This window comes from Anoplopoma fimbria, chromosome 24 (assembly GCF_027596085.1).
Source record: "Anoplopoma fimbria isolate UVic2021 breed Golden Eagle Sablefish chromosome 24, Afim_UVic_2022, whole genome shotgun sequence".
In the NCBI taxonomy this organism is placed as follows: domain Eukaryota; kingdom Metazoa; phylum Chordata; class Actinopteri; order Perciformes; family Anoplopomatidae; genus Anoplopoma; species Anoplopoma fimbria.
Window position 1 is genome coordinate 19887064 of NC_072472.1, and position 18616 is coordinate 19905679.

Here is an 18616-nt window from a genome sequence, read left to right on the forward strand (position 1 = left end):
TGTGAGGCTGTAGAATACAGCCTTGTGAAACCTCCAGGGAGGGCCCCGCTGCTGAAGGCTCTTTCTCCAGACCTCCTTCTACTCAGTGGTAATGGAGCCTTTTCCCCTCTCTGGTTCCTTTTAGGGGCCACTCTAGGCTGCATACAGCTAACTGACATCTAAGGCTGCAGTAATGACCACTGGTTACAGGAGTCATCTCATCTGACATCTTTCATTGCTATGGATTTTCTTTGTGTTTTCGTGACTTATAATAGGATCCCGGAAGGTTACTTCCCATTCACTTTAACAACAAGAGAGGAGTCAGTCAGGAGCAAAGGATGATGCTGATCTGGATACTTGTATGTTAGCGCACTAAGTTAAAGCTTTCAGTCCTCAGTATCAGAGTTGAAGGTTTAGTTTCAGTCCAGAATATATCAGATGATAAGCGTTTGTGTGCCTGTCCCCTAGGGCGGCCCAGCGAACAGATCAGTCTTCACATTGCAAATACATTTATTCTATATTTTATTTAAAGCCCCTCTCTGCGCCGCATGGCTGGGGCTTCTGTGTAGGAATAACCTTTTATCTACCTACATAAATTATAGTGTTTGAGTGCACAGCATGCTCACTCTTACTCATTCATTCAGGAGCCCACACACACACACACACACACACACACACACACACACACACACACACACACACCAGCTTCTATACAAATATAAGAAAGAAAATATGTCTTTGAAACACCACATTGATACGCTTTTCTTCATTGGCAATTAAAGCTATTGCTGATAAAAACTTTCATTTTAATTTCCATGTGCATACAGTAGGGAGTTTGGTTCCAGTGGGATTAGGAAGCTCATTTAGTTAAGTCTAATAGAAGGCCCCATCTCTTCCTGTAAAAGGAAAAAGAGACCTTTGAGTCCAACCTGTGGACCACCAGCCACCATACTTTCCTGTCACTCTCTATTACTATCTAATGACATTCCTTTATACATAATTGTATTATTCCTCAGTACCTAGTTTCATTTTTACGGGGTATTCCTGAGCTTGGCAGAACAATTAAGTCTCAGCCTGTCACCAGGGAAAGTTCCTCCATCAATGAGCAGAATTTCCATGTCACAATCCTATGGGGGATTTAAAACATTACTTGCACACATGGTTAAAAAAACCCTCACTAGATTACATTCAAAACAGCTTGACTATTGTTTTACCCGACAGTAACTGAGTCAGTCAGAAACACAAATTTTCACATTGAACAAAGCTGCATCCCCCGCGCAGATGTTTCACTTCTTGTTTTGATGCAGTCATGCTGTCATTGACCTGTCCACAACTTCATTACAAATAGGGAAACAACCTAACGCTCACCATGTGGAGAAAAGTGCAACATGAATCATACTTCCTCATGTGAGAAGTGGTGTGTGAGTGGGCATGGGTTTACCCATGATCTCATTTGGTTTCAGCTACTGTTGTTGCTCCTCCCTGGATGTTTCGATGAGTAAGGTGCATTTTGTTGCAATAAAATGTAACTTGATATAGGGTTAGGGTAAGGGCTAAAAATGCTTTCTAAAGCAAATAAAGGAAAGTATAATTTTAATTTAAATATAATAAAGTTCATGATGTTAAAGTTAATGATGAAGCTGTGTAAAAAATCATCTTGCTCACAAATGTAGTTTTGCAGCTGTGAGAGGACAGGTTATTAAAGAGGTCTGCATTCCAGCCACCATGTGTTTAATTATTCCACAGTAGTTCTCATTAAACAAGTGAATGAATTCAATAGAGACATATAATGCCTGCCTGATATGCCTGCTTGACTGAAGCATTAATCCAGCTGGAGTGAGGAAACCATACAGGGCTCAGCAATAAGCATCAGCCTTTGGTTGACCATAAGGAAAATATGGTTGCCATGTAAACATGTCATGTGAATGTTGGCCATGCTTTGCGGTATGATGATCCTTCCAGCTCAAAGATGCTGATACTTCACAACGTCCTGGCAGTCCAAAACATTTGCATTTGATTGTGATGTTGATGCGTTTGTTGAACTTGTCACCTGGTTCTGACTGTAACAGCAGTATTAAATATCACTCATGCAACAAATGTTAAAATGTATTTATTTTGGAAAGCACATTTTGCTGTCCCTATTTTGATATGATATTGCACTCGTATTAGTTGTTGCTGCACTCGTATTAGTTGTTGCACTTACTGTATTTGTATCAGTTCGCTGCACTTATTGAATTTGTATTTGTTTACTGCACTTATCCTATTCGTAGTAGTTTGTAGCACTTACTATATTCGGATTAGTCTGTTGCAATTATTGTTTTCGTAGTAATCTGCCTCTGCACTATACTTTTGCTCTGGTTTATGCTTTAAGATGCTTGTTTAAGAAAGGAGATGCACTTATGACTTCTGGTGACTAGTAGTTCTCTTGAATACCTATGTTGAATACACTTCCTGTAAGTCGCTTTGGATAAAAGCGTCTGCTAAATGACTGTAATGTAATGTAATATGTTACACACTGATGGGAACCAAAGGCCAAGAATTGGTTGCCAATGGCAACCCTTATTGTTGAGCCCGGCAATAGTGCTTTGTCACTGATGTATCACCCTACTGTAGACTTGATACTATGACTACTTTTCATCTGATCAGTGATATTATCATGCTGACATCCCAAACCGCCTCAGCTTTTTCACATGTCCTTACCAGTGGAGGTGAAAACCTTGTTTCACCCAAATGTCAGCTTTTCAGACTGCTAATAACACACCGTTGCATTAAGCTAAAACTCTGAATGAATTTCATTCACGGTTTTGCATTGATTTCACCAGCAGCTCATGTGAGGTGGAGTTTTCTTAACCCACTGAGGAACCTTGTAAACCTTCAAACCCTTTCACATGATAATAGCTATGTTATGGGATGTTCATGTGACGTGTCTGAACAAGGCTTTCTGAACAACAATCAAACTCAAACTGAAGCCATCTGACAGAAAGATTTAGGAGGGGCTTCAAACACTCCATGACCTTTCAGAACTCGGCTACTGGGATAGTAGCCGAGCCCCCGTCTTCTCATATATCCACCCCTCCCCCCTACCCTCCCTTCCCTCACCACCACCGACCCCAACAAAGGTATTTTCCCTCCAGAAAGAAACGAGCAGGGCCATGCCGGGGCAGATGGAGATAGCATTTCAAACCGCCCCGTCCCCCAAGCTAAAGCAACTAGAAATGCAGCTGCATAGCCCATCCATTATCTTTTCTGGCTGACCCCACTTTCAGCAGCAGCCTACTTATAACCCCCTTTTTAAAAATGATTTTAAAGAGAGGACAGTTTGGTTTAAGGGAAATTAACCTCTGTGAATATTTGGTACTCAGGTACATTTCAAAGCACTTCACTGGCATGAATTATTATCTGTGCTAAGAAAGGATCAAAGCTTGACACTAGAGGACCAGGACTGTAATGGGGCTGAGCCCTCTCAGAAAAGTGCTGAGATTCTAATGAAAAACTTGAGATGATGATACTGCGATAAGATGGAGAAACATCATTCTGTTCACTAGCTTTCGCTTCTCCAGGTGCTTTGCCAGTGAAGGTTTCTATCATTGATCTTTAAGGCAGAAACAGGCCCATTTCTTATTTAAACTGTTTATCTACTGCTCTATTGGACAGTAAATATAAGCACCATGCAGTTTTAACCAAGATGAAGGACAGAAAACCACTATATGAAAGAAAATCACGGCAGACCTGGACGTTCTGGTTATTGAAACAAAGGCCATCTTATAAAGGGGTCAGGACTACAGGTCTCTATTATGGGGTACAGATGTTGCCTTGAGGTGCTGTCAGAAATATGGTTACTCTTAAATCCTTGTGAGGGTCAGCAAACAAAGCCAAAGGCTACAGTTAAAAGTCTCTGTTGTTGGGGGATTTTTCAGAGTATCCTGAACTCACATTGCGGAGAGCTTTGAGGCATTCACTTAACAATAAAAGTTATGTAAAGTAGACTACAGCAACTTTGGCACCAGGGCATAATTATCACAAATCACACCTCTAGCTTGCATTAAACAAGCAGAATCTCAACATGGGAACAAAGTGGAGGCTCATCTGATGATTGACAAAGTATTATAGGTTGAAGTGATGGATTATGCAGGCTATAAAGGTAGGACAATGCAAATGAACCCCTATTTGTTCTGGATAGAATCCATTTCCAAAACAGACTGCCAGTTGTTTCTGTACTTTTGCTGACTATTGCTTAAAAGACACCTAGGCTGTTTGATGTGGAAATGCATTAACCAGAGTTTTTAGACCAAAAAACAGCAAGGGGCTCCACTGGTTTCCCCTCTGGTAATGGTGAAACATGAAATATGATCCAGGAAGTCCATATTGAATAAAAGATGAGTTTGTAGGCTTATAAGACACAAAACACAGAACAGCAATTTATATTACTCTGAGACAGCATTTCACAACTCTACAAAGTTACCACGTTGACAATCAGTCACAGGTAGACATATGGCATTCATCTAACCAGGAATGTGTGCTTGTCTGCATGCCTTGCCCAATGAAGGAGCTACAATGAGTGTAAACACAACAGGGAAGCTGTTGAATTATGTGAAAGTGCTCTGGATTATATACATAACACACCTAATATGAATTTATCTATTTTAAAATGCCATTCTCTGTCAACAATTAGGACTTTTCCAAACAGTGTTTACCAGCATTCACCTCTTCTTTTTTTTCAACAGCCCACACTTTGTATCTGCTCACATCTGGGCTGGCAGCTCACCCCTCTAAAGTCACCCTGAAAAGCCTCCCATGGCTTCAAACTTCTGAGCCTGAGAGTCCCTTTGAAAGCATTCCCTCTTTGATGTGAGGAATGCTACAGATCAAGCTGGAAACTGACTTCAGCCGCTATCTGGAGGATAAATATGGATTTGATCATGATCGTAATGTGAGTCCCGCACACAACACACAAACGCACACAAATTGATGCGTTCCCTCCTCCTGTGGAGTCACTGATCCGGAGACAGGCCAGATAGTATCAAGTGATGGAGATGGTGACCAATCACCCCCTCCCACCACACACCCACTGAGCCACCAATCCCCCCCCTCCATCTGCTCTGACAGAGAGCAGCTCTGTGAACTCCCAGAGACGTCCAGTGACACAAACACAACTCAGAGATAAGAGCTGGGGGGATATTTATTCTGACTTATCCTGTGTAAGTGACACGAGACGATGTCAGCGTTGCCAGCGCTGCTGATAGTGTTTGAACTCTTTCAAAAAAGCCCGGCCCTGTTTTTTCTCACCACGAAAAGCCGTTCACTATCAGCATCAGAGATCATAGGCTACAGGACCCAACCACAGATTCCCAAACTAGGACTTTGCTAGCCCCAGGGACCTTTAAAAAAAAAAAAAAAAAAAAAGATTCCAGGTGGCACCCTTCAGTGCGATGAATATTCAGTGGCATTGTAAACGGATGACTCAACAACACTTAGATGGTGCTGCTGTCACACACAATAAGGAGGAGTGCCTATCTTCTATTTAAATAAAAGTCGACAGCATTCAGACACTGAGAGGGAAAGTGTGTGTGTGTGTGTGTGTGTGTGTGTGTGTGTGTGTGTGTGTGTGTGTGTGTTGTGTGTGTGTGTGTGTGTGTGTGTGTGTGTGTGTGTATCTCTGGCCTCTTATTGGCCCATTCAAAACACACAGACACAGGCTAGGATTACACTGAATTTAAACAACTACGTCATTAATTACAAAAAAAGAACTGAAGGCAGCACCCACATTCTCCCCCAGGGGTCCCAATCCAGCTCCAGCACAGTGATCTACGTGATCTACGTGGGGGGGGGCTTTACGAAGTGATCGTGGAGGGTACGCCACCTGTACTTTTGTCAACACGAGTTTGTCCAGCTGTTTAAGCACGCAGAGCTCTTCATACATGTATAGCTATAAAGTGACAATAAGGCGAAAGATGTTTTAGTTTAGCCCTTTAAACGGTAGGATGACATTGATCTTGGAAAAGAAACCAACGATGGGATTTCCCAATTTGATTCATTCTCCGCGGAAGTACGCCAGCGTAAAACAGAAGTGGATATGACGAAGCAGAATAACTACACACAGTCATTTACAACCTGCAGGTATACATTTAGGCGAAGTTACTAGTAGACTAAAGGAAACGTAACGTAGCTGCAGGAGGCTATCCACGTCGGTAGACCCCGAGTCCAGCTGTTCCCACAGGTTGATACTTTACATTAACGGGGGGGGGGGGCTTACCTTCGAGAAGCGTCCCGGCGGCGCTCAGCAGAGCCAGGAACAGGAGAGCAGCGGGATCCATCCTGATAAAAAAAAAGCAGCGCTGTGTTTCTGTGGGAAAACCTCTGGAGGTCTTGTAGGAATGAGAGGCTGAACTCGGTCTGGACTGTAAAAAAAAAAAAAAATATGGCCCGCAGATATGTCACTGTTGTTTGAAAGAGGAGTGGAAAGTCCGGAACATACCACAGTGTCAGTGGGCAGAGCAGGTGAAATACGGAGCTCTGACTGCGAGGACAGGAGGAGGAGGAGGAGGAGGCGGAGGCGGAGAAGGAGGCGGGGACGAGGATGCGGAAGCTTTTCGGGGTTTTGTTTTTTTTGCTTGTAGACTCCCTTGAGGTGCTGTCGGAAATATGGGGACTATTAAATCCCTTTGAGGGTCAGCAAACAAAGCAAAAGGCTACAGTTAAAAGTTTCTGTTGTTGGGGGGTTTTTCTGAATATCCTGAACTCACATTGAAAAATGGAAAGTACTTAGAGTATTCAATCATCTAATTAAGAATTTTTAGTGCACTAATTCAGATTTCATGAGAAAATTGAGTTAGTATATCCTTTGTATCAATTCAGACAACGTAATTGCGAAGGCTTTTTTGCTTTCTTTGTGTTATTCTGGTCAGGGACAGGCTTTCGGGATCTCAGGTGTCTCTGAGAGCATTACCAAACATGGAAGCAGCAGCACAACCTAGCAAACACACAAACTCAGCTGTAGGCTATGACAGCAAGGGGAAGAGAACAGGTATGTGCGAAGTTACAGACTACTACTCTTCTACTCACGACTCCTCTGAAAAGTGTACGAGCGGCACCCGAAGGCAGCATTGTTGCCTTGTTTGTCCCATCCTCAAGGCAACGTTTTCCATAGAGCATCAGTTAACTATTATTAAAAAAGCATCTCCTTTATCCTAAAAAATCTCATTGGTATTAAACAGACGTGCTGTTGAGTAGCTCCTTACCTGAGGTTATGTTAAACTACTTGTATTATTATCGTTATCAATATATTAATGGCCTCCAGCTGTGCTTTGGTATTGATTAGCCTTGATAAACTTCTCCCTAAAACAGCTATCAATTTATTTTGGAGAAGCAAAAACAGACACTGGGTCCTGAATACAAATACTATCATATAAAATATCCCAAATGCATGATGGAGTTTCTGTAAATAAGCTACCACTGAACAACTGCAGGGTAAGTTTCATTGCATCAATATCACAGGATTGTAACAAGTGAGTGGCGACTTATTAGAGGAACATTATAATTATTTTGTTTTTTATTAGGGGCAGCAGACAAAAACACTAACAACATAAATTAGATAACCTTTGCCACCAGAGTTTAACTTTAAGAAAAAAATGATATTAGGCAATGAAGTTAGTCTAACCTAATGCAAGGTGCTATAGCACAGATTCACGTAATTATTTTCTATCGTGGACATAATATGAGATTTACAAAAGCTAAACCCAGTAGCTTATACTGCAGAGTATACATTTATATTTTATTTTCTGGTAAAGCTCACAGTCAGTAAATGTATTATAAGCGCGTTACACCTTTCATGAGCTTTTTCCCAATTCTAGCAGTGATGGTAGATTTCAATGTAATCTTATTGATGTTCAATGGAATAGATTTTCTCTGTTCTTTTCAGCTTCTCCACACTGTAGAAATAATAAAATACTTTAATGATTGCTGTATTTTGCAGGCATATTTCCACAGAGAGGCCAGAGTCCATTTTAAAACTGCAGTGCTTGCTCAAGGACTCATCAGCAGGACCCAAGACATTCAGTTGAAGAGTGGTCTTTGACACAAAAAGCAAATAATATCAATGAATTAACTACTCCCAAGTGGAACATTTGGGTAAATTTAGCAAGAAATTCAGCAGACTGATAACAGTCATCACACAGCTTTGGTCAATAGTATTCAGAGTTGTCATGGTCAACATTTGGAAGAATGTGAACTCATGAAAAATCATCGGCATATGACATACATATAATATGATTCCATAATCTACACAGTAGTTAGAAACCAACAGCCCTGTAGGCTGTTACAAGTACACAGTTCACAATGCTTTTAGTGAATATTCAGTAGCATACTTTTGTTTTATGTAAACCTTACTAAAACTGGAAGAAGTACATTTATTAAGAGCAATTTTCAGCTGAAGATTTGGTGAACTACTTCCTGGCAACATGGTGATGTTGAGATGTTGTGTTGACAATAAGTCATTTTTTTAATATTACCAGACTTATATTTTGATTTAATTATTAGGTTGTTACTTTATTTTTAAAGGACATAACAATAACACTTTCTAAAGTTCTGTTTTAAGAATACACCATTGCTATTTATTCCTTCTGTTCAGTGACTCTTAGTGGCTTTGTCCCAGCAGAAACACATTTACACTATCCAACTTGTTTTCGTTTAGTGTTTTCAGATGCTTCCAATCCCAGAACTAACAATTACATCAACATTTCACTTTGTATGTCTATCAATATTTTCATCACTTACTGTAAATGTAAATCCTTAATGTGGGAAAAACACATAACACATGTTAATTCTCCTGATGTGTAAATTCTGTGTGACCAAAGACCTGTCTGTGTATGAAAGGTGATTCACAGAGGCTGTTGAAAGCCTCATTCTTGCAAGAAGGTAATCCAAAAAGATAACAGACAGATGTAACAACAACCAGCCTGGTCTCAACATATTGGAAACTGTCCACTATAGAGGAGCTCAAGAGCAAATGAGAAGCAGCTGTGCAGGAGGGCCTGATAAGGGGACAATCAGGTGGTCAACAGAGGACAGAAACTCACCAGTGACATCTAGTGGACATGTGTGGCATGACTGGCTTTGGGCAATTACACACAGAGGATGCATCTTGTTTTTTTAAATCTTTATATTTCCTCACTTGGACCTCTATCTTACCTCCTACTCCTCAGACAGACATTAAAAACATTCCATAATGATGGCACACCCATTCTATTTCCATATCAAGTGGGAACAGGTAAGACAAAGATTGCAGTGGACGGAGATTATATATTCTCTAACTCTAACCATATTCTTTCATTCTATATTTGTGTTAATTCTGTTATATTGAAATCTTAAATGTATCTTTGGGTGTGGTCCTCCTGGCAACCAGCTAATCAGCCTTCCCAGACTACATGCCTGCTTCTCATCAGCCCGCAGTACTTCTACCCTGGTTTTTCAACCCCTCCTTTCTCACCTAAGATGGTATTTTATGCTTCAATGATCACCATTTTTTTTATGTTTTCCTTGTGTTTCTTTGGAGCCTGACTCAAACTGTTCTCCTCACCTGTCCCTCAGGATCATCCTGCATGCTCCCCCTATGTAACCTCACCCAGCCTGGTCTGCTGTCTACCACAACTTGGCTTCATAATTAAACCTTCTTATCACTTGCCCATCCTGCATTTCGTTACTCTGGGCATTTGGTTTCCAACACAGTTAACACAGTTGAAAATCCGGTTCATACATAAACTCAATCCATGTATACTAGCTCTCCTCCACTGGCTGTTATACTAATCAATACGTTATTGGTATGTGCTTTCAGTTTTACCAACGTTCTCCTGCTGCTCTTTCTGTTTGTGACCAAAGTATCACACACAGGAAGCAAAAGCTTCTTCTCTGACAAGCCTGCAGTTTTCCTGGAGAACCACTCCATGTTAAATCTAAGATTTTTATTTTCTAAACGTTTGGTTTATTAAAATATCCTGCAGCTTGTGGGCACAAGGTTTTGAATCTCAAGTTTTTCATCAAAAGGCAGACTTTCAAATGTGCACTGTGTAAGATAATTTAGGATTCAAAATAAGTTCCACTGGAAGCTTTAACCCAGCAATAAATTAACTGAGAGAGAAAGCATGCAGGGCATTCTATGCAATGAAAATTGAAATTTCCAATCAAATTACAATTCAAATCTGGTTCAAATTATTTGACTCGTCATTTAAACAATTCTCCTCTATGGTAGTATGGGGTGCCCTTTACCAGAATTTGGCCAGGTCCATAAGAGTCAACCAAATTATATCACACATGAGAAACAAAACTATATCACCAATTGGAACGCACAAACAAAAACAAACAAACAAAACAAAATGCAGTGCTAACTGGCCCTTTAATACAGTACAGTGTGGAAGGTTATCTGAGCACAGGGACTGACTTTAATCATAGAACAACCTTTACAAAGTACAGACTTAGACTTAAAACAGGCTTTTACATGTTGACACTGTGTTTGCTGATTCCATCTTGGAGACTGTGCTTTGTCCTGTTTGAATTGCTGTGTAATATTACGGTCATGATAATGAAGCCTCGTTGAATTACATTTTATTGAATTGCTAAACCACATCCATCATGGTTTCCGTAGCTACTATCTTCTTTAAAGGAACTGTATTGAACATTCCGTCCGGCCGTGTGTGCTTCTTTGTGTGCCCTTTGTATGGCTCTCACACAGCGGTTTCGGCTGATAAACCCGTCCGACAGTGTTGGGAGTTGCATAGCACCCACCTTCCTGTTCCCTCTCAAGTAAACACTTTTAGCTCTGTTAGCACTTTGTTGTTTGTGTAGTGGTAGTATTTTGTTGATATGTATTGAATAACAGTAAATTCCCGCAGCTACTAAAGTAGACACTGTTATTTTGAAGGGGGGGTCGGCGAGTACTGGCGGAAGTGGAGTGGGAGTTTTATTTTGGCAATGACATTACCCGCGCTTCCATGGGTGGGGCTTCCTCTTTGCCTTGAACTCCCTTGGGAAGGTACGCACTTTTATCGCTCTTCTGACTTTTATTAGTTTTAAGTTGTAAATAACATCAGAAGTTAGTGTACGTGTTATATAATGTTGTTTTAATGATTTCATGTTAGTTTGTTGTGTTGCCAAATATTGTATTTGTGTAAACCTGCATGTGATGAAGAGGTGTGTCTGCTGTAGCGTGTTGCTCGTATAGGTACTGTTAGCATGCTTAGCGAACATTGTGTTTGTTAGCTGAAAGCTAAGGAACGCTATGTATATTGTACAGGCGATGAGCAAGCAGCCACTTCATCCAGACATTGTTTTGTTTCCACAATTGCAGGTATGTGAGTTTATGTATGTCTTGTTGTATTATTTTCTTAATGTCCAACACGTACGTTAGATTGTTTAATCTATGTAAAGTGTATTGTATTTACTTTATTTAATCTTATTTATGTTAATTACTTTATTTAGTTTTAGTGATAATTAATGTATATATGTTCATTGGGTGGGGCTTCCTCTTTGCCTTGAACTCCCTTGGGAAGGCGATGAGCAAGCAGCCACTTCATCCAGACATTGTTTTGTTTCCACAATTGCAGGTATATGTTGGAGGTCAGTGTGGAAGACAAACTCTGAAAAGCCTGTTATCGGTTTAGCTGTTGCTGGACAGACAATAAAAACAATTGTAAAGACGTATTCGAAGTGTGTCTTAAAAATACATTCACAACGCAGAAGTAAAGACATTTGCACTATAAGTGCTGTGAGCACCGTTAGCTGCTAAGCTGGCATCCGCTTTCATTGCCAAAATCTTGGTGCATGCGTTTTTTTCCCACTAGCCAAGTGTGAAGTCAATCATGTTGTATAGAAAGTTAGTGGTTTCATTACATTACATTACATTACAGTCATTTAGCAGACGCTTTTTATCCAAAGCGACTATCTAAGCCACCATCAGACTCTAACTAACATTCATGCAACATCCAGTCCACACCGATGGCAAGCCTTCGGGAGCAACTTGGGGTTAAGTGTCTTGCCCAAGGACACATCGACTGCCGAAGCCTGGTGTCGAACCACCGACCCAACTACCTTGCTCTCCACTACGCCACAGCCGCCCTTTCAGTGTTTGTGAATCTCTTAGGTCTGCTGTAAAACTATGCCTAATGGTTTTTATAGGGATTTCAATGGGTCATGGGCTAACTCATAGGAGTGGAGAATAGATACATCTCCTCACTCATTATCATTGTACTGGATTGCAACATCATCTAAGGTTGCTTCTTTGAGGAAATCCTTGAACATCCATCCATTATCCTATTTAGGATATTGAGGGGGTTTGAGCTAATCCCAGCTGACATTGGGCGAAGGCAGGGTACACCTGGACCGTTCATGCATTCATGCTCACATTCACACCTACGGGCATCAATTAACCTTAGCTGCATGTCTTTGGACGGTGGGAGGAAGCCGGAGAACCCAGCAAGAACATTCAAACTTCACTATGAGGGGCCATCCATAGCCGTGATCGAACCCTGGCCCTCTTTTCTTTACATCACTGGTAGATGAAATAATGAACAAGGGATGACACAAAGATGTAGTGGAACTATTAACATGAAATTAAGTTAACTAATGTTCGGGTGCAGGGCTATAGGCCTCAACCACATCTCTCATCACCTAGTCTGACCCACCGGACGTAGACTGTGGGCCTAAGTGTTCCATTAGCGATGTATCTCATTACCCTCCCCTTTCACTTTGTATGCCATCAATTTTGCAAGGTTACCATTGCTGCATCCTGTTAATCCATTCTCCCCCCGACCCCATCCCTCCCCCTGCGCATATATTTGCAACCACCCACCCACTCTTCCCTCCCTTCATCCCAGCGCAAACCTCTTCCATCGCTCTCCGTTTTCCTCGGTACCAACTGTGGCTTGTAACTGGATTACATAGAACCATCCCTGTCCGACCTAATTGGACAACTTTCCATGTCCATCCCCTTCCTCACATCTGTTCATCCATCCTCAACCTCCTATACTTTGTCACTTTATCAAACCTTCTTAATGCAGGGTTGTGTTGTGGTCCTTGCTAGTGAAACATCTATTAAAGGCTTAGTTCAATAAGATCAACAGATGGTATGCCATTTCACACATTTTAAACTGTACACCTGATAACATGATATGATAACACATGATAACCTGCATTTAGATACAAAGATACATAGTTTGTGTCTATGGAAACCATACAAGCACTGCAGGCAAGATATGTAAAGACAGTTTGTGTCATCATTACAGTCCAGTGGAAACAAGACTACAGCAGTTTTTACATTCAGTTGATATCAGAGCCGAGCCTCGACTGCAATGCTACCGTCATCTATCTCTGCAACAAATGTTAACATTTTAGAAGTGTCCGGACTCTGTCTGTGGAAGTTGTTCTGAAAGCACGTTGTGGAGAATTTGCAGCAAAGCTCTAGTAAGTAACAAACATTCAGTTATTTGTTTCTGTTTTTCCATAATGTATCTGAATTCACACTTGGTAGATTATCTCATGTGTGTGCAAATCTGTGTTTATCCTAGTGTTTCTTACCCTGTATTCTTTTATACGTCTTAGATTTGATCAACATATAGTTTTTATATTTAAATTTTAAATGTGCATCATTTACCCCCTTAAAATTGAATCATCGGGTTGTCTTCTTTGTCTTATTGTTTTCATCATTGTAACTGAGGAAATGAATGGGAAACAGTAATTATTTCAAGGTTACTAGTTATTGTATATGACATTGAGTACATTGAGTACATTGATGTCAAGAGCTGTTCGCAGAATTTCAGAAAGTAGGAGTGGTTGGAGAGAGACTGCAGAGGGCATTGGAGAGGAGAGCATGCAACACAGTGAACTTAGTTAGCTCAACAACTCCACCAACACCTGTAGACACATTTGCTGAGACAATGGGAGTGACCTCCTCACACATTCTGCACTTATTTAGCTCCTGATTTACTATATCATCAGCTCATTATGCACTCAGCTCCTGGGACCGACCTTTAGGCCCATTCTGCCAGTGAAGGACAGCCCTTAGACACAGTTTAATATGGTTACGCATTGGTGCAGGCCCGCTGGAAGACATCAGAAACATCCCATCATGTGAACACGGACAATGCACAACACAACATATACATTGGTCCAGACAGGATGTAGCCCCCACACACACAAACACAAATAACATCCAAAACATTCCTCATGATGAGGATATGCCACAACATGAGAAAAGGATTATTGAAAGTATGGAAATGGATGTTGAAAAATCTAAACATGTTATCATTAGCTGTGTTTATAGACACCAGATACATTCAAGGATAGATTGGGTGGTATGTTTGTGAATGACAAAAAGGTGCACATTACTTGCTATGATTTTAATGATGATTTCATTTGTTAAACCCAACTAGGCACAAAAGAACAACCGACCTTATTAACTAATTTGTGGCCACGACTAAAATTTTCAATATGCTTTAGTGGAAGTGTTCTGAGGCTTATTACAGAATGGGTCAATTGGCTAAAAAGTAAGTTTTTGTAATCATAGTCTTTGTGAACATGGGACTACTGTTTTACTAGTCAAAAACAGACGCTTGGTCAGTGCCCCTTTGCTTCGGAAATTGATTCGTCAATATACGAGGAGAGCCAGGAGGACCACACCCAAAGATACACAGATGGGGAGGGGCTGGAAACCACCCCGGCAGGGGGTTTGAATTTTAAATGAAAATCAGCAACTTAATTGGTTTATACTTTTAAAGTCTAAACTGATGTGTCAATATACGTTTGTTACATGCATAGTGTCATTACATAAACTTCTGTCTTTAAAGGAAGATAGGTTTAGTCAACAAAACCACTTAGGTTTAACGACTAGCAACTGACGAGACTAACAACACTTACAATACTAACGACTTTACTTTCAGTTTTGCACGGGACATAACCGCGTCCTCTTGGACAAAAGTCCTGTGTTTTTTGTATATATTCCATATAAGTAAAAGATCCAAAGTACTAATAAAAGTCATACAGCAGGCTAACACAGTCGCTTGAGGAGCTATTCTCCATTAGTTTCAATTGGTTTCAATGCATATTTAACGAGTATGTCTGCTTCTATGTCTATGTTTGTGTCACACACACACGCGCACACACACACACACACAAAGTCATGTTTTTATGACTTTTGGGGACATAACAATTGACCTTTCACACCAGGCCTTTTATGTCTGTTTATTTCACAGACAATAAAAGTTATGCACTGTGACACAATCATTGATTCATAAGTTGTTTTTACTATAATATACCCACATTCAACTTTACACATTGGAGACGGGCCAAGTTTGCAAGACTGCATAGAAAAATGTGGTCGCACTTCCTATCAAGCACTTTATTGTAACAGATGTAAATGCTGAGCTTTATTGCACTTGTTTTTTATCATTAATGACCTGACTGAATCATATTTATATGTGTTTATTATTTTGTGATACATGGCTTATACAAGGCTTTATGTTCAGTTTATAATGGTCAGCATAGAATACCTCCAGGGAGATCTATGGATTTCTGGAGGAAAGACAGTGAGCTCATATGTTCTTATGTCTCCATTGCCGGTAATAACATGAGGGCTGTAGGCTAGCGAATAGATTTGAAGCATCATTCATAACATTGACATAGGAATTATTGTTATCTATAACTTACAGAAACATGTTGTGCAATAGTCCTCCTTCTCTCTCTCTCTCTCTCTCTCTTTCTGTCTCTCTCTCATACATAGCAGTGCAGCATTAATTTCACTTCTCTGTAATTGTCTCCAGCCAAATATATTGAAAACATATGGATGTAATCATTTCCAGAATTCACAAAATGTTTAAATATAAATAAATATTCTGCTTAAATCCATATTTGTTGGCGTTTAGCCATGCAAAAAATATTTGTTCACTGTGGTCAAAAAACGTTTTGCTCTCTGACTTGACAGCTGGCACGCACCTGGCTGTTGTCTTTAATAATAATAATGTTGTGAGATGGTATGAGCAGATACTGATGTCCCAACAAATTTGATTGCATGAGCAAAAGTCATTATTTTATTGGTTGACTTGTTTTTAACTCTCAGACGCCTAAACAGAAAGAAAAACTCCACTGCACTGCCAAATACAAAAGTTTCATATTTAGTGTGGACAGGCTCAGAGATGGGATCTGGTTTGTAAATTGCTGTATGATTTATTCGCACAGATTATTCCTGTTAGGTCTGAAATTACCTTAAGGAAGGTGAGTCCCCACAATGTGACATGCTACAAAACCTAAAACATCCAAAATACACTTTTTGACAGCTGAAAGAGCAGAATACATCATTGTAGATTCTCACGGCAAACTACTTGTTTCTTTTTATGCTTTTCAAAGCCAAAGAGCACAAGTGCATAACACTTACGCTTTTAATCATATCATGCAGCATTTCTACTATAACATCTCTTTGTGCAAAGGTTCTCGCTGTTCATCTTGCATTCCAGATGACTCTATACAGTACATTTCTAGTACAGCTACAGCCACCCAGGTACATGCTACACGAGAGAAAACACATTAGGAGCAATATAAGGGTGAGCTTAGTTTCCTTTTCCAGGTCTTGTGGGTAAAGTTGCTGTGCACCAATTCATCAGACAGGTTAGTTAGTCCGCTTTAATAGTGTATTGATCACTGATGGTATCACTAATTAATAAAGGATTTCCACTATCATAGAGATATGACTTAGATGGAGTAAATGGAGTTTTAATGCAGAATTGATTTGATTTTGAAAAAAAGTCAATTTAATTTATCGGATTTGATAGTATAAATGAATAAAATACATGTCTGACTTTTTCCCTATTTGTTACAGATGTTAAAATAAAATACTTGCATGAATGCCACTTTATTTATTGCCTGTAACAAAACAAACTCATGTGGACATGCAACAGGAAAAACAACTTACCAAATGTTGATATAACCAGTTACACTGAATTCCTTTAGATAGAACATGGGAATATGAAAGCTTTAGCGGTGTTAGACTAACTTTACAGCCAGCACCTTATCATAAAACATCTCTGTCTCAACTTACACTGAATAGTTCCATCCTTAAAGTACTGATGAAGCTTCCATTGTTGTCCCTTACTGCAATGGAAGATGCTGACCTAAATGGGACAAGGGGTGTTGTCAGAAACAGTGTATACCAGCACAGGCAACCACACACTTGGTCACAATTGTTCAAGTGACCACAGTGACACATAAGAGAATAGTTTACTTTTTTAATTTTGCAACCTTTTCCTATTTACTATGCCTAAAGCCAAACACATGCTTTTGTTTGTCCTGTTAATGTTGTATGTTGAACGGTTGGTTAAGCAGCATCTCTCAAAAGCAGATGAATACACCTTTTACAGCTGAGGTTATAATTTTTTGCATGTTTAACATAAAGATATACATTTTGTTAGTAAACTTTATAAATATAAATAAATAAAGTAAAAATCCTTAGAAATGATAGTTTGTTTGTTTGTTACTAATTTTGTTATAAACTCATTTATTTGCTTATAGCGAAATAGGTTACCTCATAAGTCGGATTGTGTATTTCCTGACTTTCTTGGATAATGTTTCTTCATCGTACAGAGAACCAGAGATTGAGCCAAACTAAATTAAATTCATAATTTATCTTGCTTTTAAACTGCAACTTCCTCATAAATCCAAAATATCACAGCTGCCATTGAATAATTAGCATCAGAATGGTCAGAGACAAGGTCGATTTCCCCATGTTACAACATCGGATAAAAAGTAATTTGGAAGATATAAGCAGGGATTTTCAATTGATTTTGAAGGTGATCTGGGCCTTGTAGAATAACTTCAGTTTTGTCAGAGTTTAACATCAAGAAGTTGCAGGTCATCCAGGTTTTTATGTTCTTAAGACATGCTTGAAGTTTAGTGAACTGGTTGGATTCGTCTGGCTTAATTGATAGATATAACCGGGTATCATCTGCATAACAATGAAAGTTTACTGAGTGTTTTCTGATAATATTCCCTAAAGGAAGCATAAGGTGAATAAAATAGGTCCAAGAAGAGACCCTTGTGGAACTCCGTGACTGACTTTGGTTTTCATCGAGGTTTCATTGTTTACATATACAAACTGATCGGTCTGATAAATACGACTTTAACCAGCTAAGTGCGGTTCCTTTAATGCCAATTAGATGCTCCAGTCTCTGTAATAAGATTTGATGGTCAATGGTGTCAAACGCAGCACTAAGGTCTAACAAGTACAGAGACAAGTCCTTTGTCTGATGCAATTAGTAGGTCATTGGTAATTTTCACCAGTGCTGTCTTTCGCTATGATTCACTCTAAATCCTCAAATAAACTATTGTTATGAAGAAAATCACACAGCTGATTTGCGACTGCTTTCTCGAGGTTCTTAGAGAGGAACGGAAGGTTAGATATAGGTCTATAGTTAGCAAACACCTCTGGATCAAGAGTAGGTTTCTTAAGAAGAGGTTTAATTACAGTTACTTTGAAGGCCTGTGGTACATGGCCGGTTAGTAAAGACAGATTGATAATTTCTAATAAAGAATTACTACCTAAAGGTAAAACTTCCTTAAGCAGCCTAGTTGGAATCGGGTCTAAGAGACAGGTGGAAGGTTTAGA

The 18616-nt window shown here is 39.8% G+C and overlaps 1 protein-coding gene across 1 annotated transcript in view; it reads right to left on the reverse strand.

The window, feature by feature from the left end:
• Window positions 1-6500, reverse strand: part of alcama (activated leukocyte cell adhesion molecule a) — a 55468-nt gene extending 48968 nt beyond the window's left edge. Inside the window, exon 1 of the mRNA XM_054626052.1 lies at window positions 6233-6500. Within this exon, the coding sequence (XP_054482027.1) occupies window positions 6233-6293 (61 nt within the window). The 5' untranslated portion in view covers window positions 6294-6500. The remainder of the gene's footprint in view (window positions 1-6232) is intronic.
• Between the last annotated feature and the right edge of the window lie 12116 nt (window positions 6501-18616).